At 46.7% G+C, this 19,500-nt stretch overlaps 10 protein-coding genes across 10 annotated transcripts; 6 read left to right on the top strand and 4 right to left on the bottom strand.

The window, feature by feature from the left end:
- Positions 1 to 221: 221 nt before the first annotated feature.
- Positions 222 to 1,215, bottom strand: K460DRAFT_289717 (Yip1-domain-containing protein; the record flags this gene model as incomplete). The annotated part of the gene is made up of 3 exons (XM_040929140.1): positions 222 to 471; positions 522 to 1,068; positions 1,137 to 1,215. 3 exons carry the CDS (start codon positions 1,213 to 1,215, stop codon positions 222 to 224), a joined length of 876 nt encoding a protein of 291 aa, XP_040786011.1.
- A 225-nt stretch (positions 1,216 to 1,440) lies between these two features.
- On the top strand, positions 1,441 to 3,231 carry K460DRAFT_387523 (galactose-1-phosphate uridylyltransferase). Its single transcript, XM_040935644.1, has 4 exons — positions 1,441 to 1,655; positions 1,708 to 1,759; positions 1,814 to 2,591; positions 2,644 to 3,231. The coding sequence occupies exons 1-4, from the start codon at positions 1,555 to 1,557 to the stop codon at positions 2,910 to 2,912; spliced, it is 1,200 nt and encodes a 399-aa protein (XP_040786010.1). The 5' UTR covers positions 1,441 to 1,554; the 3' UTR covers positions 2,913 to 3,231.
- Positions 3,232 to 3,582: 351 nt separating this feature from the next.
- On the top strand, positions 3,583 to 4,417 carry K460DRAFT_368347 (ergosterol biosynthesis protein-like protein). Its single transcript, XM_040933756.1, has 3 exons — positions 3,583 to 3,689; positions 3,837 to 3,997; positions 4,072 to 4,417. Exons 1-3 carry the CDS (start codon positions 3,624 to 3,626, stop codon positions 4,283 to 4,285), a joined length of 441 nt encoding a protein of 146 aa, XP_040786009.1. The 5' UTR covers positions 3,583 to 3,623; the 3' UTR covers positions 4,286 to 4,417.
- Positions 4,418 to 4,718: 301 nt separating this feature from the next.
- On the bottom strand, positions 4,719 to 5,402 carry K460DRAFT_357170 (40S ribosomal protein-like protein S11; the record flags this gene model as incomplete). The annotated part of the gene is made up of 4 exons (XM_040932014.1): positions 4,719 to 4,945; positions 5,039 to 5,243; positions 5,302 to 5,332; positions 5,386 to 5,402. 4 exons carry the CDS (start codon positions 5,400 to 5,402, stop codon positions 4,719 to 4,721), a joined length of 480 nt encoding a protein of 159 aa, XP_040786008.1.
- A 168-nt stretch (positions 5,403 to 5,570) lies between these two features.
- K460DRAFT_396743 (3-ketoacyl-CoA reductase) lies at positions 5,571 to 6,952 on the top strand. Its single transcript, XM_040936120.1, has 2 exons — positions 5,571 to 5,848; positions 5,899 to 6,952. The coding sequence occupies exons 1-2, from the start codon at positions 5,684 to 5,686 to the stop codon at positions 6,757 to 6,759; spliced, it is 1,026 nt and encodes a 341-aa protein (XP_040786007.1). The 5' UTR covers positions 5,571 to 5,683; the 3' UTR covers positions 6,760 to 6,952.
- Positions 6,953 to 7,184: 232 nt separating this feature from the next.
- On the top strand, positions 7,185 to 9,488 carry K460DRAFT_368343 (uncharacterized protein). Its single transcript, XM_040933755.1, has one exon. It carries the CDS (start codon positions 7,245 to 7,247, stop codon positions 9,084 to 9,086), a length of 1,842 nt encoding a protein of 613 aa, XP_040786006.1. The 5' UTR covers positions 7,185 to 7,244; the 3' UTR covers positions 9,087 to 9,488.
- Positions 9,489 to 11,993: 2,505 nt separating this feature from the next.
- Positions 11,994 to 12,946, top strand: K460DRAFT_387518 (uncharacterized protein). Its single transcript, XM_040935643.1, has 2 exons — positions 11,994 to 12,369; positions 12,422 to 12,946. The coding sequence occupies exons 1-2, from the start codon at positions 12,182 to 12,184 to the stop codon at positions 12,831 to 12,833; spliced, it is 600 nt and encodes a 199-aa protein (XP_040786005.1). The 5' UTR covers positions 11,994 to 12,181; the 3' UTR covers positions 12,834 to 12,946.
- Positions 12,947 to 12,974: 28 nt separating this feature from the next.
- K460DRAFT_418502 (uncharacterized protein) lies at positions 12,975 to 14,998 on the bottom strand (the record flags this gene model as incomplete). The annotated part of the gene is made up of 1 exon (XM_040937956.1): positions 12,975 to 14,998. One exon carries the CDS (start codon positions 14,996 to 14,998, stop codon positions 13,181 to 13,183), a length of 1,818 nt encoding a protein of 605 aa, XP_040786004.1. The 3' UTR covers positions 12,975 to 13,180.
- Positions 14,999 to 15,008: 10 nt separating this feature from the next.
- Positions 15,009 to 16,550, bottom strand: K460DRAFT_418501 (leucine aminopeptidase 1; the record flags this gene model as incomplete). The annotated part of the gene is made up of 2 exons (XM_040937955.1): positions 15,009 to 16,278; positions 16,362 to 16,550. 2 exons carry the CDS (start codon positions 16,548 to 16,550, stop codon positions 15,301 to 15,303), a joined length of 1,167 nt encoding a protein of 388 aa, XP_040786003.1. The 3' UTR covers positions 15,009 to 15,300.
- Positions 16,551 to 17,731: 1,181 nt separating this feature from the next.
- K460DRAFT_315764 (NAD(P)-binding protein) lies at positions 17,732 to 19,009 on the top strand. The gene is made up of 2 exons (XM_040930320.1): positions 17,732 to 18,103; positions 18,156 to 19,009. The coding sequence occupies exons 1-2, from the start codon at positions 17,818 to 17,820 to the stop codon at positions 18,683 to 18,685; spliced, it is 816 nt and encodes a 271-aa protein (XP_040786002.1). The 5' UTR covers positions 17,732 to 17,817; the 3' UTR covers positions 18,686 to 19,009.
- Positions 19,010 to 19,500: the final 491 nt, after the last annotated feature.

Raw genomic sequence — 19,500 nt, 5'->3', positions numbered from 1 at the left:
TGCAGCGGGCGCATGCACATCGGACTGTTATTGTACAATACTCGCATCGGCAATTGATGCTTCATGTATGCAATTGAAGTTGTGAATAGTGAATCGGTGTCTCTCAAAAAGAAATCGACACCTTCGACATGAGTTGTCGTGATTAATAGGTTGCCAGAAACTCCGGGTATCATATGACCCGCTACATACAATCTACTGTTACAAATTCTAGCCAAGTCCAGCTAGCTGATAAAACAAAGGCAACCCAGCGCAACGTAGAACACAAAGAGAGGGTATATTGCAATGCCCACACGGTTCCTCACCACTCCTGAGCCGCCCATGATGCTCACGCCTGCTGCTAGTGACCATACTATGAGGACGAGGTAGACAGGCACTCTGACGATGACGGGTATGCCGATGGCGCTGAGGAGCGATGCAATGACGAGCGGGAAGAGCGTGTACCCGATGATGGAGACGGACTGGAAGAAGGCGCTGAGCGGTGGTTAGCACAAGTTCCAACTAGATGGGGAATGGCAACGAACATGTTGCCTCCTAGCAGCTTGATCTGCAGCGTCACTACAGCCTCGCCTATCCAGACCATGGAGAAGACGCCTGCGAAGACCAAGTCCTTCTGCTTACCCCTCGCTCCCCACGAGAGGAACAGACTCAGCAGCAGGCAGAAGATGAGCGGACCCCACAGATCCCAGTCTCTCAGTCCCTCGCTCATACCGCCTTGCAGAATGACATCCGCGTCTGGCCATCTGCCAGCAATGTCTCTAAGACCGCCGCCAAATCCGCTTGCTTCACCACGCTCTGCTGCTCCAATCCCCCCACCGCGCTGCATCATACCGCCCAGCAGGTACTTGGGGTACAGCACCTGCTTCATCTTCTCCCAGATGCCAAAAATGTCTCGAGAAAGGGTCTCCCATACCGTCTCGTCGATGGTGTTGGTGGGCGCGCGGCGGTCTTCACCGGGGATGCTGGAGGTCAGGTACGATTGCGTATTCGCACTGCCGCGTTGAATATTGCCCGTCAGCGGCGCCCGGTCCGAAGTTCCCTGAAGGGGATCGTCCAGGTCATCGAGAGTAGCTGGTGATCGTCAGCTAACTAATGTCTACTTTCATTTATGTTGCTGTAGGCAGCTGCATGTAACGCACCATCGTCCGGGTCAATAAGGTCACGCTCCACCGCATCACTATCGTACGGGTTGCTGGAAGTCGCGGCACTAGGCATCATTGCCGCCATGGTGAAAACCCTGTTTGAACGGGACGCGGGACAATTCTCCAATCGGCAGGTATCGTGGGTGTAGGATGAGGCTCTCGAACATTGAAGCCAGCTTGCGGGAGCTCATTTGCGAAGGGTGCGGTACTGGATGCGGCTAGCACTCCGCCGACAGGGAAAGCTTGACTTGCTAGCGCGCAGCGCAGCGGACTAACGTCTGGCGTCACTCTCAGTATTTAGTTTCCAACCATGGCTCTGCCCCTGGCACTCGTCTCTACGTGTTCTGCCGTGTATATATATACTCTTAGACAACGTCCGCCGTGAGGGCAAGCCTAAGGACTATTTCCGCCCATCATGACCGACCCAATCCTGAACGACATCTCCCACAGGCGCTTCAATCTGCTGCGAGGCAGTTGGATATTAGTTTCTCCGCATCGCACAAAGCGACCATGGCAGTAAGCAGACACGGAGCAACACGAGTTCGAATAGTCGACTGAATTTCTCCAGAGGTATGCAAGAATCGCCGTCCAGGACCACACTTCCCGAGCATGATCCCAAAGTACGTACTGCCCCGCCTGAGTCTGCGTTTGAGTTTGAAATTGATTGCCTGCAGTGTTATCTGTGCCCTGGAAATACTCGAGCAAATGGAGAACAGAATCCCAAGTTTAACGACACTTTTGTCTTTGTCAATGACTACAGCGCCGTCATGGAAGAGCAGGCAGAGTACCATCCAGACAGCAAAGACGGATCCCTGGCTTCTCGTTTACTCCGTGCGGAACCTGTGACCGGCAAGTGCTATGTCATCTGTTTCTCGCCATCTCACAACATTACCCTCGCCGATATGACTCCGGCTCAGATTGTACCAGTAATAGAGACTTGGACGAATATCTACACTGCACATCTGGATCCAAAATCTCCGCTAGCCAAGCTTGCCACTGCCACGACAATACCACCACTTTCACAAGGTGCTCTCACTGCACCAAATGCTCAATATCGTTATATGCAGATCTTCGAGAACAAGGGTACGACAATGGGCTGCTCAAATCCACATCCACATGGGCAAGTCTGGACTACAACATCACTTCCGGAAGAGCCGAACACCGAATTGCAACAACTAAGCAAGTACCGCCGAGAACAAGGCGGTTGCCACTTGTTGGTTGACTATGCAGAGCTAGAATCGAAAGAAAAGACCCGGACTGTCTACGAGAACGAGAGCTTCTGGGCCGGTGTACCGTACTGGGCCGTTTGGCCGTTCGAGATTATGATTGTTCCAAGGCAGCACAAGCGCTCTTTGGTCGATTTTACCAAAGAAGAGCAAGCGCTATTGGCAGATTGCATAGCGGAAATCACGAGGCGGTATGATAATCTGTTCGAGACGCAGTTCCCGTACAGTAAGTACATCCTGTACCACTTCTCAATTCACGATGGCTAACGAGTTGTAAGGCATGGGCATGCATCAAGCCCCTCTCCAAGGATCAGCCGATGAGATCGAGTCCAGCCACTTCCACATCCATTTCTATCCGCCACTACTGCGCAGCGCCACAGTCCGAAAATTCCAGGTCGGCTATGAGATGCTTGCGGAGCCGCAACGCGACATCACGCCTGAGCAGGCTGCGGGGCGCTTACGGGCTTGCGGTGGCGAGCTCTACCGCAAGAAGTTGGAAGAGGTGCCGCACACGAATGGTGTGAACGGCGTGAACGGCCATCTTTGAGGCGTGCTCTGGGGGAGAGGTAGCCTGTAGTGGGCAGGCTTAGCGGGAAGATGTTCACTTCTTGATTACGAACTGCGACTCTGTTAGCTTCTGTGGTACTGGCATATTGAGCCTGGTTGCTCGTATGCCGCGTTATGTTACGTTCCCATGTCTGAAATGGGAGATGATGCCTAAGGGACGATTTGAGGAATGGTTTCATTACATTGATACATCTAGCGGTCTCATGCATCACCATTTGAATGGAATAGATTAACTTTAGGTCAACGGAGTCCTATCACTTGTTCTTCCCTTTCCACGACCCTTGCGAATAATCAATACTGATCGTCTCGCCACTATGAGTATTTCCAAAGCGCCTGCGCTCTAGTTGAGCTATCGCTGGTTCTGTGAAAGGACTTTGAGTGCGGAGATGTTTGTGATTACATTGATTCTTCCAGGATAGGCTTCGAGACGGTCGGTCTCGCCACTATGATTGTGCAAGTACATCATAGAGCTCTTGGTCCTTGTATTTAGTCATCGATCAGTCACCCTCAAAAAAATAAGCACTATGTAACTGTATTGGATCCGAGATCAAGTTTGAAGGATCGTATAGTTTGACCCCAACACACATTCTGATCCCGCACAGACCATCAATCGCGTACTTATCGAAAGATAAATAACTGACAGCGTGTTTCAACAGCCCCCCACGGCTCCATAAACTCCAATTCTTACACAATGGCCTCAACAGTGCTTTCCTACCTCCCTCCTGCCGAAGGCCTCCTGCCAAAATGGCTACTTATGGTACGCTCAATTGATCTCCAGGGCTCACGTCAGAGTCTAGCAATGACCCTGTACACGCCACCATTAAACACGCGCACATGAAGCCAGACCGACCAAATGGCTCGTTAAATGCACATTGACAATACTAACAAAGCGCGTTGTGTATAGATCTCACTCCTGAGTGTGGGCAACTCGGTCCAGGCCTACACAACCCTCCACTTCACATCGCGTGTGTACAACCCTTCGGCCATCGATCCCCCGCCACAAACACCCAAACACGTCACAGGCCTGTCGTCGCGGACGTTTGGGACGTGGACGTTTTTGACTTCGTATGTCCCCACCCCTCCCGAATATACCATCTGTTCCCACTCTACAAACGATGCGGGTTGTTGACATCTCGTAGCTTGGTGCGGTTGTATGCTGCGTATAATATCACGAATGGCGCGTTCTACCAATTGGCCATGTGGACTTTTGTGGTTGCTTGGGGGCACTTCCTGAGCGAGTGGCTTGTGTTCAAGACGACGAAGTGGGGAATGCCATTGGCTGGCCCGATCATTGTTTCCAACGCGTCACTCCTATGGATGTTAATGCAGTGGGGATACTACGTGAAGGTATAGGGATGAGTCCATGGAAAGATGGGTGCATGGTGTGCGGACTGGTTCAAAGGGCATGCTTCGCGCGAACATGCAATAGTCGTAATTGTAATAGCCGTAACAATCTTAATATGTAATTGGACTTGACTAGAGGTTGCAGACCATGTGCATGGTGACCAACGTCGGAAATTTCACGGCGGGGACTAGCATCACCAATCACTCCAATATCGACTGAACCGCATTGGACTTTTGACCTGCCTCGGTGGTATTTTGACCATCCGAGGACTTTCATTGATCATAGCTGGAGAAACATACATGGCCGTTGGACTCCGATTCCTCAACCCATATGCAGAGTGTTTTGACCATATCGAAAAACCATCACTTCTCGCTCCTAGCCACTTCTCGTTCCATCCCTTGCCTTGTCATGAACCCGTTACTCCATCCCTCTAATATGCGCTTAGAACTTGGAGAACTGCTTCGCGGCCTTTCCGCTTCGGGGCAGGACACGGAGAACGTTGAAGCGGACAGTCTTGGAGAGGGGCCTGCACTGGCCGACGACGACCTGGTCACCGGGCTCGACACGGAAAGCGGGCGAGACGTGCGCAGCGAGGTTCTTGTGGCGCTTCTCGTAACGGGAGTACTTGGGGATGAAGTGGAGGTATTCACGACGGATGATCAAAGTACCTGCATTCTGTCAGCATGCACTGCCAAGACACGTTCAAAATTCCATTTCTTGTGCACATGTGCGCAACTCCAGGGTAGAAGGGTAAGACGTACGGTGCATCTTGGTGGACATGACGGTTCCAGTAAGAATACGGCCGCGGATCGAGACCATGCCGGTGAACGGGCACTTCTTGTCGATGTAGGTACCCTCAATGGCAGTCTTGGGCGTACGGAAGCCCAGGCCAACATCCTTGTACCATCTCCTGGTGCGGGTGTTCTTGCGCGGTCCGCCGACCTTGTGGTTCAGGAAGATGTGAGGCTATCGCGCGGCATTAGTATCGTAGAGCACAGTGTCGCGGCGAGAGGGCTGGTAGTACCTGCTTCTGGTAGGCGCGCTCGGACTGGACACTGTTCTGCAATCAGCAACTTGTTCGAGAGGTCGGTATATGCGCAACACGTACGTGAGCTCGGTAGCCATGGTTGCGGTCGGTGGTGTTGTCGTTCGTCTGTGAATTCACGAACAGCAAAATGGGCTGTGTTCTTCGCTTACGGGAGGTGTAGACTTTTCCGTTTTGGGTGTTAGCGCAACGCTAGTCGACCGGGCCTCGGACAGCTGGGCCTCGCCGCCTGGAGATTGTCAGAATGCCCGTGGTTGAATCGTGTTAGATTCGCTTTTCCACGATCAGTCTGTTGTGCTTTTCAGCGTGCAGTTCATATTTTAGAGGACGTCTCCCTTGCTTTTCCCTCGATCTACACACCATGGCAAACATCATCGGCTCACTCGGTGTCCGCATCGACGCCAACAACTCGTTCGTTCAAGCTGCCGTATACGGCTTCTTGCTCGTAGGCATTGCCTCGTTCGCAGCACCCATCATTAGTACTATCCGGGTCTTGCTCAGCTTGTTCGTGCTTCCCGGTAAATCTGTATGTCTACTCTTCTCAAATGACCCCGCTCAAACGCTGACATCCACGAGCTCACTACCTTTGGCCCTCGCGGCACATGGGCTCTCATAACAGGCGCGTCCGACGGCATTGGCAAAGAGTTTGCCCTCTCCCTCGCATCGAAAGGCTACAATCTCATCCTCGTCTCGCGAACGCAATCAAAACTCGACTCCCTCTCTGCCGACCTCTCCTCGAAGTATGGCCCCAAGATTGCAGTCAAGACGCTCGCCATGGACTTCGCGCAGAACAAGGATGCCGACTACCACAACCTGAAGAAGTTGATTGAGGGGCTGGATGTTTCAATTCTCGTCAACAACGTCGGACTGAGCCATAGCATTCCTGTGCCCTTCGCCGAGACGCCCAAGCAGGAGATGAACGACATCATCATGATCAACTGCATGGCCACACTGCGCGTCACTCATATCGTCACGCCAGGCATGATATCCCGCAAGCGTGGATTGGTCCTCACCATGGCATCGTTTGGCGGTTTCTTCCCTACCCCGCTCCTTGCAACATACTCCGGTAGCAAGGCCTTTTTGCAGCAGTGGTCCACAGCTCTCGGTTCGGAACTACAGCCCCACGGCGTGCACGTCCAATGCATACAATCACACTTGATCACGACGGCCATGTCCAAGATCCGCAAGTCGAGTGCGCTCGTCCCGAATCCAAAGCAATTCGTTCACGCAGCATTGAGTAAGATCGGCAGGTCTGGGGGTGCGCAGGGTGTCGCTTTCACGAGCACCCCGTATTGGAGCCATGGCCTCATGCAGTGGTTTCTCTCAAGGTTTTTGGGTGAAAGGTCGCACGTCGTTGTAAAGGTCAACAGAAGTATGCACGAGGATATCCGGAGAAGGGCATTGAGGAAGGCGGAGAGAGATGCAAAGAAGCAGTAGAATTGAATGTAATGCGGCAATAGCTAATTTTGGGTTGTGTAGTATCAAGGATGCTTAGTACGATTGAGAAATATGCAAAAAATATGCCGGATAAAGGCAGGCTCGGGTCAATTTTCAATGAATACCAAATGCTCCAAGAATTGTACTCCCGGTTAATCCTCCTTCGATGGTGTAGCTGCACTATGGCATGGCTTTAGAATCTCTAATATGCAAAAGCCATGTGAAGCTAGTAACAGAAGAACTAATGAGAACACAAAATTCGTAGTTGTTTGCCATTTTCTTTAAATTACAAAAGACCCAGATGGCGTGGTAGGTAAACTGTGAGAGGACAAGAGCACGTGGGAACGAAGAAGCCAAGTTCTTATCGATAAGCGCCGCCCAACCCCTGATCCTAAACCTCAAAAGAAGTCACTTCTCATTGACTACGAGAATGTCAACTATTCAGTCATTCCACATCTTCAAAATTAGGGCTCGTTGAGAACCTGATGATGCGAAGCTCTCCGCGATATAAGCGGAGTGACGACTACAATGATAACGAGCCCAATAGTACCATAACCTGCACCCAGGCTGACGCGGATGAAGAAGCGCAATGGCTTAGGAGAGAAGAGCTGGGATTTGAAGATGATTCATTACAAGCACCACCAATACTTCGGAACCAACGGACAAGTTTTTGGACCTTCTTACGCGGACCTGAACCGCCCCGCATCCAGGTCATCCGACCCATCTTTCCGCTCATTCAGAAGTCTCCCATCAGAGTACTCGAAGCGCGCAGAGTCAATAAGAATGTCTTGCTAGCTATAGTATTACTGCTTTGGTTCCTCATATTCATCTTGTTCCTGACCGCACAACTTCCCATTCGCGATGGTGATGGCAACCACGTCCTAAACCTCGACTGCGTCGATACACTTTGGAGGCGCAAGAATGAGTGTGGGATCAACGGCATCGATTGTCGCCCATTTAGTAATCAGTCATTCGCTTTCAGATGTCCTGCCAAATGTGCTGAGGTGCAACTTCTGAATCCACACATGGTGGGTCCGCTCGAGGTCAACTACCGCCCTCTTGTTATAGGTACAGGACCATATCGCGGGGACAGCTTCATTTGCGGATCTGCCATTCATGCCGGTATTATCAATGATCGGAAAGGTGGCTGTGGTCGCATTACCCTCAACGGCAACCATGACCAGTTCCCGAGCACCATGCACCACGGCATCGAGTCAATTGCGTATGATTCATACTTTTCGAAGTCGTTCTCCATTGCATCCGACGATAGCTTTCGATGCAGCTCCGATCCTCGTTCACCATTACTTCTTGTTTCGCTCATATTCACCTTTGCGCTTGCTATCTTCTCGACTTCGCCAAAGATCTTCTTTCCCATCTTCACGCTCATATTTGCGCATGTGGGCTTTGCATCCGACCCACCATCAGCATCATATCTCAACATTACTGTCTTACCGGATCACATATCAATGTTCGCGAAGCGACTTTTACCGGCAATCTTTGTTGCTGTTGTCATATATACAACCACGGTCAAGCGTACAATATCTGGATTAACCGCCCAATTTGAGAAAGCCTTATTTTGGCTCGGTGGCTTTTGGATTGGCGCCCTATCAAATTACACATTCGAATGGATACCAATATCACGACTCACAGCACACGACCTAGACCAGCAGCCTGGAGCAAAATTTGCTCTGGCTATGATCATCCTGTTCTTAGCTACAATAATAGCTGGTCAAGTTTACTATTTTTGGCTTGAGGGCCGCTTGCTCCGCTACATAGGCTTGTATGGGCTCTTCATTTCTGGTATTATTGTCTGCTTGATGATTCCAGGCGTCAACCTACGGATTCATCACTATATTCTAGCACTTTTATTCCTCCCAGGAACCACTCTTCAAACACGGTCATCACTACTATACCAAGGCATCCTTCTTGGTCTCTTTATCAATGGAATAGCGCGTTGGGACTTTGATTCCGTCCTTCAGACTTCTGAAGCACTACGTGCTGACGCGAAACTCGGCTCTACTATCCCTCACATCCTGGAGCCAACTATCAACATCAGTACCGGAGCTTTAGTTGCAACTTTTGCATACGGCACGCCACCATCCGGAGTCGATGGAATAAGTGTACTAGTGAACGACATGGAGCGTGATCGTGCGTTCTACAATGATGGATTGGAAGGACGTCAGAGCAATTTCGAATGGACAAGACCTGCCAACGCAAAGTCTAACGAGTATTTCCGCTTCGCTTATGTGAAGAGTGGCCGAACTTTAGATTTTTCCAAAGCCGGCACCTTGTTCAGTAATGGAACATGGAGTTCTGGGGGAACTTGAATCAGTCACCTTCTCGGTTGTGACATCAAAGAGCATTCCACGGTTGTCCTTAATGTCGAGCTTTATTCGACATGTCAAGATAAGATCTGTAACTCCTACAGATGACAGACAGCACTCGCATGAAAAGTGGAACTAAAAAGGACTAAATATTTCGTCATTGTTTTGATTTCGCTTGCCTATCCTCAATCTCGCAGGACGTTCAATGACGGCCTTGATTATCTCGACCCCAACCGCATGTCAACACCACCATAGCCAAATATCATAAGAACATATCAGTATCAGCCCGAATTTCTTGCATCTCTTTTTCTTTTCTGTATTACTCTTTTTCTCTATTTTAGAGGCCACGTTTGAGAACTGCGCATTGCATGCTCTCGCATGTCAGTTTCTACAGCATTCAATACAAAGGATACTTATGTTGAAAACTGTCAAGAACACTGGAAGTCCTACCCAGCGTAATAACATGTAGCACCAGATATAGCAAGGCTGCTGTGCAGACGAGCTTTCATAGTTAGGCATGCCACCAACCGCTCGCTTAGCATCGCTGGGTTACCAAGGTGGGACAGCCGATGAACTGCGGCAGCCGATAAACCACCTTAACTAAAGTTACCTATCTACAAAAATAAGGCTGTAGAGCTACTTATAAAAGTTAGTATTATAAAATTTTATAAAGTATTAGTAAATAAAAACTTGCAATTAATTTATACTATTTAAATTTTTCTAGAAAGTTAATTTAGCGGCTACGCGCAGTAGTTTTAAGTAAAAGCTGCAGTAGCTGCAATGCATTTAAACTACTACTTTTAGCGTCTATAATATAATAACGCTTTACTACATTTAAATTTATAAAATATAAAGTTATTTGCTTACGTTTATTTACTCTATTATAAAGTTTTTATAAAGTTATAGCTTTTTTTTTTTATTACTTTTGCGCGCGCGTAGTAGCTTATTTTTAAGCTATTACTACGTGCTTTTCTGCAGCGCGCTTTTTAGCAAGTAACTATACTACTTTTGCTTTTTTTGTAATTTTTTTTTTATATAATATTGCTGCTGCTTTTAGCTCTTTTATTTCTTTTTTTTAAAATTATTTAGTTTTGTTTTTATATTATTTTACTGTATTGCGCGTATAAGCTTCCTAAATAGTCTTTAAACTTTAAAATACTATAGTACTATAAAACTTTTTGCGCTATTAAAAATTTAAAAGTTTACTTTTGCTTTTATACTTTTTTTTAGTTAAAAGCGTGTTGCGGAGACTTTTGTTTTTATAGTAAAAAAACTTATTTTGCACTTAGAAAGAATATAATATAAAGCCTAACTATTTAATTTTAACTTTTGCTTTATTTTTTATAGCAATTTTAAATAAATTGCAGAGCTAGTTCTAAGTATCTTTATTACTATTTTTTTTATTTATTAATTTTTAATTTTCCTATTGTAGTTATGTTTTAAATTATTGTAGTATAATATTAGTATTAAGTAGCTTAACGCTTATAGCTTTAAACGCCTTTTATATATTTATAAAGGTAAATATAGTATTATAAGTAGCCTAAAATAATAAGAAAAAGTTGCTTTTATTTATAGGGACAAGGCTTTAGCTACAATAAAAGTAGTATAAGAGCTTAGTTAAATAGGTAGTTAAAAAAAGTAAAAAAAGCACTATATTTAGAGGTTATAAACTATAAGTTAAATAAAAAAAAAATACTATTAAAAGGATTTTATTAGCGTTACAAAAGTTTATAAAATTAGTAGTAAGGTAGCTGCTATAGCTATTAAAAATAAGAATTTTATAACTTGCCTACGCCTTATTCTTTATACGCTAATTAAAAACTTATTTAAGCTAGGCTAAACTAATATTGTTATTAGACTATTTAAAGAAACTTATTATAAAAAAAACTTAGTATTTTCTAGCTTTTATATTGTGTAACTAAGTATTGCAAAGTCTTTCTTTTTTTTTAAAAACTATACTTAGATCTACTACGCTTTTATCTGTATAAATATATATTAAAATTATTATTTACTTTTAGTTGCTATCCTGCAAGGCTGCTATAATTTATTTTTACTTTTAAAGTTACTTTAAAAAAACTTATTTAAAGCGTAAGGTAATACTAATAAAGAATTTTTTTTTATTTATATTATAAATATAGCGCGCATTAACGTTATACTTTTAGATTTTTAAATAAAAGAAATTAAAGTATAACTTATAGTTATACTTAGTATTAGCAAGGAGCCGTTTGCAATTAATCCTAGTAATATATTTAAAAATAAAAGTATTATAATATTTTCTAAAAAATTGCAAAATTTACTTATTAGAAACTTCCTATTTTAATAACTTAAAGGCGAAATTTTTTATTATAGCTTTTATAAGTAGAAGCTTATAATTAAACAATCCTTATATATACTATATAAGTTTTAATTTTTATTATAGGTTAAGATGCGTGCGTTGTTAAGACTTTTTTATATTTAATTATATTTTTTTTTAGTGCTAACGCGCTAAAGTAATTTAATTAACACTAAATATTTTTGCAGCTACGTAGTATAAAAGTTGTTCTTTTAAACTTTGCAAATTAATTGCTGCAATTATATTTAAAATTAAATTATTAGTAGTTAATATATTACGGTTTAAAAATAACGTGTTAAGTTTGTTTTAATGTTAAGGTGGTTTATTGGCTGCCGCGGTTTATTGGCTGTCCCACCTTGGTACCCTGATCACTACCACAGCCTTCCTCCGACTTGGCAGGGGAGGCTGTGCTATTCGCCGGATACTATTCTTGCCCATCTATGTGCGCCCAATCGCAATCGTGTGTTTCCGAAGCGTTCAGTTCAATTCATGCACTAGGCAGATTTCCAGAGGCGAAGTGTTAACGGAGTTGTGCGCGAGGCTTGCGTTAGCCGGAGGCCTGATACTACACAAGGCTGTGTAAGGGGGCTCTAAGGATCGTGATAGTCTCAAGGCACTTTGCTCGGAGAAATAAGTACCTTTGTTGTCGTGTGTACTTTCTGCGTTCGTCATCTCGCTCAATTATCCTCACACTTTTCAAGCTACACCACCCCAGCAATATTGAAGGCATTACAGGCTCACCTTCTACGTTCCGTTCACACTCAGGATGGGTATCTTCACTCCCTTAACGTCCCCCCGCGATCCGCGCTGGCAAGGCATCCAACACCACCACCACACCATCTTCCTTGTCAAAAACCTCATCCTACTCCTCTTCATCATCTTTATTATTATCGAATACAGCCTGTTTAGAAGCTGGTGGAATCGTGAATCTAGCACTAGTATAGATTACGCTCCGTGAGTGCCTCGCAACTGCAAATTAATAGAAATAGTGCTAATATTATACTAGATACTCTTTCGGGCTCCGCATTGCCTTCGCATTAATCCCGGACCTCGTCTACACTATCTTCGCCCTCGTACTCATCTTTCAAAAGCCTACTCTCTCCCTCAAAGACCGTACTTGGACTTTCCATCCTGCGTTTGCTCTCACGTTTTCAATTATTATGTTCGGTCTTTATGTTGGCGCTACCTTCGTCAACGTGCTCGTAATTGCCAGCAATGAAGTCAGTTTCTATAACATGAATACGTGGGACAGCATTGGGTATGCCGAGGCTGGGGTCCAGGGTGTGTTGGGATTGTGCTATTTGGGATTGACGGTTTGTGCATGTGTGGCTGTGCACCGTTGGAGGATAGGACAGGAAGGTAGCAAAGGCTTTGTGGAGGTTGATAATAGAATGGAGACAGGTATGAGTAACGTTTGATTACGAGTGTTCATGGTTCTCCGTTGAGTGGCAAGCATAGTCAAGACTTGATAAGGGTAAACTTAATGTTTAATTGACGGAAGGAGGAATGGACAAAGTAAGTATAGCGTGATTAGAATGCAATATTTGGATAGTTGAATTCCCAGTCTACATAGTCCGTCCCAGTTTCTCGTAGAAATGTACACAACCTTGAGTTCCCCCCAACAGTACTCCTAACACTAATATCGGTTCCCATGTCGCCAGTTCTACGAGAGAGGCCTACAGCTACTTAAGGTTTATGACTTGCTCCCTCTTTGTTATGCCACCCCTTTGTTCCCTCGAGACCATTCTCAGGAGTAAAATCCTATTCATCCCCAAGATATCATGTGAGGTGGTTGTATGTCCCCACGGTGCCGATACTCTTGAATCCAATGATGCAATTCTTTGGCGACTTCGAGAAACAAGATCGGCTCCTTGGGCAGTGACATCCAGTTATATGCAATTTTCTCCAGCAGCTTGCTTAGATCCCATGATCCTGTGAGCATCACCCCGGGAATCTGCTTCTTCATCTCCAGCGCCAACCGTACCAACATTAGAATCTTGTCTCTACCTCGGACTGGCCCTTTTCGTCCATGAAGATGAACCTCAATGGATGAGGAGCGACATACTGCTTCGCAGGCTTCGATGACTTCCATTGCGATGGGTTTGCCATCTTCGTCAACAGCGTCTGACTTGATGGGAACACCATGGTCTAGGAGTAACTCTACGGTCAAGGCCATAGTAGCGCTATTACCTAGTGGAGCATGAAGAGCACTTAATAGGTGATGCATCTCCAATTTGGCCCCGTGATCTAATGCCAGCACAATGATAGTGCGGTGGCCATACTCTGCGGCAATGCCAATTGGATTGCCTTCCGCTGTTTGGGGGTCGACAAATTTATTGTCAAAGAGGTATTTGACGATGTCTACATGGCCAGATCTAACAGCACGACGTAGCCCAGGCAACAGGCTCTTACGATAGACAAGCTCACTCCTCGAATTGGGCTCACGGTCCAAAATCCGCTGGACAAGTTCCAGGTGGCCATAGCTCATTGCGTCGGCGAGATAGCTGTAGCTGACCCGCTCTTTGGTAGGCACAAGAAGGTTGACGTCGTATTTCGAAAGAAATTTGAAGAGAACAATCGCAGCTTCAGTGTTCCGAGCTTTCATCGCACAAGCAATCGCCGACTCGATGGTACTCTGAATCTTCAACCAACCGGAAAGGCCGACCTGACTGCTGCTGGCTTTCTTGAGTTCGGTGCATCGGTCGGCGATTTCATGGTCGGCTTGGGAAAGGAGAGCTCTAAGCACCTCAATCTTCCCAGTGCTTGTTGCGGTTTGCAGCGAACTGCCAAACCCCTTCGAGGGGTTTGATTTCCAATCCAGGACCATTGCACCCTGAGAGATGTAGTACTGGACGGCCTCCATAATGCCAGTAGCTGCAGCGGCCGCAAGCATATCCTCAACGTCCCGCTTATCGCTCTTTATATGGGTCATATTCCTAGTCCAGCCGACATCTGTTCGATCAAATTCGAGCCCACTGATATGCGGTGTCCAGTCTAGATCTTTGCGATCAAAGACGACAGGGTTGATATGCCACCCAGCTCCGTCTCCCAGCATAAGCCGCGGAGTAGTCTCGTTGGCAATGACAAGTGCATGGACTAGGTTCTGAACGTGGGCTTTTCTTAGATCATCTTGATAGGCATCCGACGGCGCAAACTCCATCAGCTCGTTAGCAGTTCTATGGATGAACTGTGGAAGCTCAGGATTGGCGAGTCGAGGGTTGTTGATATGGTTCAGCAGATAGCATTCGAAGTGCTTCGTGAGAAAATCTTGAAGTCCTGGATGCAATCCGCTTGCATCTTGAGCGGAATGCTGCGACGGGTAGTCCTTCCTGCCACCACTTACCGAGCGGTACCTTGGCATGGAAGTATGTATTGAGCGTGGGCGCGGTAGTCTAAGTAGCGGCTTGTTATAGTCAAGATAGACTTGTATAGAAGTTCTCGCCAGGAGTTGGTACTTGATTCCATTCGCGAATGTTCGGCACACGGTGCGCAATCGAAACAAATCGTGCAGTGGAACGGCTTGCGCTATAGCGCCAATGACATCTTCGAACACCTCTACAGGAAGGTCGAAAAGCTGAGCCATTGTGGTTGAAGGGCGGAAGATTGGCCTTACCAGTGGAAGTAGAGGTTGAAGTGAAGTCGGAGGTGCAGTAGAATACTTGACAATTGGTGAAAGAATTGTGATAAATAGTGAGAGCGGTAGTGAAATGGAGCACATTGTAGGTGAACGAAGTTAGTACCCTGAGGCTCGAAGTATCTGATTCGTAACACTATGTAGTAATCCGGTACACAACGCGCAAATCAATCGCTCAACAACATACTAGGTAGACCGCTAATCGTCAGCTGCATTCCGGAATCCACATGAATTCATTCGCATCGACAAATTTACTTGAAACGGGCAAACGCAAGCTCGTACGCCAAACCCAGCGTCAATCGCGCATGCTGAAGCATATGATCGAAGCTGAGGTACTCGATTTTGTCCTCGGTGGTGTGGATCTTTGAATCGGAGTACTTGAAATCTGATTCAATAACAAACGCTGAAGGATAGCCGGCCTTGGATGCGCTGGCGTGATCTGAGCATGCGTAGCCACACTTGGTGAGGATGTACGGAATTTCGCAGTACACTGTGATTATCTTCTTGATGAAATCGGTAAGACCAGGATCCACGAAGTCGGTTATGACGCCAACGGATTCGGGCTCGCCTGCATCGAGCGTCTTCTGGACATAGCCAGTCATGTCTTGCTGAAGCATAGCCTTAACATCACGGCCTTCTTTCTCGTATGACTGGAAGATAGCCTGAGATCCGAGGAGACCCCCTTCTTCAGCAGAATAAAAGTGGAACTCGACAGTATTGTCGGCCTCGCCCTTCAGGATCTCTTCCGACTTGAGAAGTACACGCAAGGCTTCGAGAATTGTTACGGTTCCACTGCCGTCATCGTCGGCACCTGGCGCAGCGAGTATCGAGGGTAAGAAGAGGTTGATGGAGTCTTGATGCGCGCCAATGACGATTGTCTTCTTGCTCTTGCCCGGAATGGTGGCGATGATGGACGACTGGCCCCACGGATGAGGGAATGCCTTCACAGACGCATTGACAGCACCAGCATCCGCAAGCGTCTTGTTGACCTGGCCAAGCAACCACGCCGAGGACTGCACACCATATTGTGATTTATAGTACCGGGTGTGGAAGGAGGTAAACGTTTCGAGGTGTTCACGCATGTTCTTCTTGTCGAGCTCCTTCAAGAGCGGCACGATGCTCTCATTGTGTGCCGGCTTGGAGGGATATTCTACACTTTTTGTGCTAAACTTGCGATGTAAACTGCCGAGCTCTTCGTTGTGTGTGATGTCGAAGAAGTTGATGTTTTGCTACTAGCTGTCAGCAGCGCGCTTCATCGACGCGTTTTGAAGCACTGTAGATACTGCGACTAGAAGCATAGAACAATACGTACCCTGCGCAAAGACCATTTCTCATCTTCCGTTATCCATCTTGTTTCGCCTGGGGAGAGCTCGATAAGGTACTCGTCCGGCTCGACAACAGTCAGCTGCGGTTCTTGGAGAACAGCCTGGGGGTCTTTAGGGTGTGCGACAGCTGCAACGAAGGCTGTCGTACAGAGAGATAGGAATATCGAGGATTTCATAGTTTAGTGATGCTACTTGGCGCAGCTGTCGTGAGTTGAGTGATGTTGCTGGAAGGCAGACGGGTTGACTCGGAGATAGAGGCAGCGGGGCGAAGCTGTTCGGATGTGGTAAGGCGTGTTTCGTCATGGAAGGCGCGAGGTCACGCGTCGGGCGAGCGAATTCCAAGCTTCACGCTTTATCTTACACATGCAACTGCATATCCTAAGTTTCGAACGAATACAACACGGTGGCATGTACCTCATACGAGGGATACACGCTTCCTACTATGCACTACGGCTCCATTTCTATTTGATCAGGTTGCGACGTGTCAAGCAAAGCGTTTCCTGAGGACCCGGCTTTTAGGCGCTTGAGAATATGTGCTTCATTGTCCGTCGTGAGGACGCGATTGGATATTACTGCTGAAGCTGGACATCATGTCTTCGAGTTGCACGTCGTCGGTACCTCCAGCGTTGCGAGCAGACCGTGATATGAAAATGCCAGTCTCTCCTAATGAACTCACAGTGTAGGAATCCGTGGTCTACTACTCGCAATCTTGGAACAACACATCATGACGCTCATCATTTTCGTTTTGCTTGTTCAAACAGTCGTTGCCGTATACAGACCAACTACGGTCGGAGATCAGTCTCGCAGCACGAGTTTGGATGCTGTTGGCATATTTATAGTACGTATATTATCATTCTAAGCTATGCTGCCATGAGCCTCTTGACGAAGGAAAAGAGACACAAATTGTTTGCAGCCAGTACAGCTGGTTTGATAGTGTTTGTTAGCAAATTCAGCAGCTGATAAAGACTAGGTATTAACGGCACCGGAGGAACTAACTTTAACAATGATCTGATATTTTCAAGGTATAGAAAAGTGTTTACTCAACACAAGAACCGGGGACTTGCATTATCCCGCTGGGCCGTCATCATCCCGCTGGACCGTCATCATCCCGCTGGGCCGTTAGATGCGGTTAGCGCAAGATCAATCTTGCTAACGCCGTAGTATAGCTTTAGACTTTCTCAACCTATATCCGAGAACAAGTAATCCCAATACAGCAAAATATGCGGACATTTCCGTACCTTAGCAGATCTCCTAGCCATTATACACTTTGAGACACTTTGAGATACGCAGATAACGCACTTTAGCTTAACTCCGCAGGTACAACCGACCGACCCCGCCGCATAGTCTTACATATTTCCTAATATATAGCCAAGGTTCGCCCTCAATACATTAATACATCAAGGCAAACTCAAGACATCACAACGACCCATTTCAGTTTTGACCATGACCAATAATTCGATTGTCCTCATCACTGGTGGAAATACCGGAATTGGATATGAGACTGTCAAAGCTCTCTATGCATCGCCTCAAGCTCACACGATATTGATGGGCAGTCGATCGCTCGAAAAAGCTCAAGACGCGATATCTACGCTGAAAAGCGAGATCTCGGACTCCAAGTCGGAAATTATACCGCTACAGATCGATATCGAGGACGACGCTTCGATTGAAAATGCGTTCAAGCAGGTCGAGAGCACGTGGGGAAAAGTTGATGCCCTGGTGAACAACGCAGGTACAAACCCATCTCTTCATCATGAAAGCAAGTATACTTATCGTCTCCATAGGTGGATCATACGATGGCATTGTGCTGTCCAAGCCAGGACCCTCCGGAATCCGCGAAGCCTGGAACAAAGCATACTCCGTCAACGTAACATCTACCCAAGTTTTTACTCATCAGTTTGCGCCACTACTCCTCGCGTCTTCCAACCCTTATCTTCTATTCATAAGCTCCGGACTCTCGTCCCTCACTACATGCTCCGGCGGTTTTACATCCAAGATTTGGAGCGATCCATCACCCAAAGGCTGGCCGAAGCCTGCAAAGCTGAGCCCAATTGCATACCGCAGCAGTAAGACGGCACTCAATATGATGATGTTGGAATGGAAGAGGTTGCTGGAACCGGATGGCGTGAAGGTCTTTTGTATAAGCCCTGGGTTCTTGGCTACCAATTTGGGCGGGATGGGCGCGGACTTCCTGAAGAAAGTCGGCGCTGGAGACGCCTCTGTGGGCGGAGTCTTCATCAAAGATGTTGTTGAAGGAAAGAGAGATGAAGATACAGGGAAGGTGATCAACAAGGATGGCGTGCAGCCTTGGTAGTCAGGAGTTGCATCTAGGATGAGACACTTGAATCTATAAGCTTACGTAAGATATCGCGGCATTTCGTTTTGTTGACGTAGTGAATTAAACGAGGCACCCAACATGATTGATAAATACGGCTGTCTGGGGGTCTGTTCACAGTCAATTGTCTTAAAATCACCGGCGTAAGGCCTCCCGGACCGGCGTAAACACTTGTGGATCGTGATCGACCAACAGTCCAAATCAAGAATTTTAATATGTCACATCAGCCTAACATGAACATGGAGTAGTCCTGAGTAGTCAATGGGAAGGCAAAGCGGCATAAGATCTGCAAATCTGACAACGCGTGTTTCCCTCTAGGAGTGTTATTCTCCGAACGGGTTGGGGACTAGCTGCGTTTTGTAAGACTCCTACAGCCAGATCGAGTAAAGATAGTCGTATTAATATAGCGGAGTTATGTGACACATACTCCGCATTATTACGGTTCGTCGCGGCAGGAGCAAGTATAAAATTTGATGTCTTTCCCATCTTTCTACTGTCATCATCATCTTCCAACTCGTCTTGACATCAAGTTTCTCAAATAAATCCATCAGTCCGAGAGCTCTTTTTACCACCTCATCACAATGAAGTTTCTGTTCACTGTTATTTCCGCCATCGTTGCCGTCGCAATGGCGGCCCCCTCCTCTGAGGCTACTGGGGGAAATCTGTTAGAGCAACGATGCCTTGGTGCTGGCGGTAAGTTCTTCTCACCAAGTCGTATAGCCATATTCTTTTGAAGCTGACAATGTAATCGTTTGAACAGCGGAGACACATAATTTCAACGATTGCTGCAGTGG

This window comes from Cucurbitaria berberidis, assembly GCF_010015615.1.
Source record: "Cucurbitaria berberidis CBS 394.84 unplaced genomic scaffold K460scaffold_4, whole genome shotgun sequence".
NCBI classification, from domain to species: Eukaryota; Fungi; Ascomycota; class Dothideomycetes; order Pleosporales; family Cucurbitariaceae; genus Cucurbitaria; species Cucurbitaria berberidis.
Note: the sequence above shows the minus strand (reverse complement) of the source record. Positions and strands in the feature narration are given on the sequence as shown.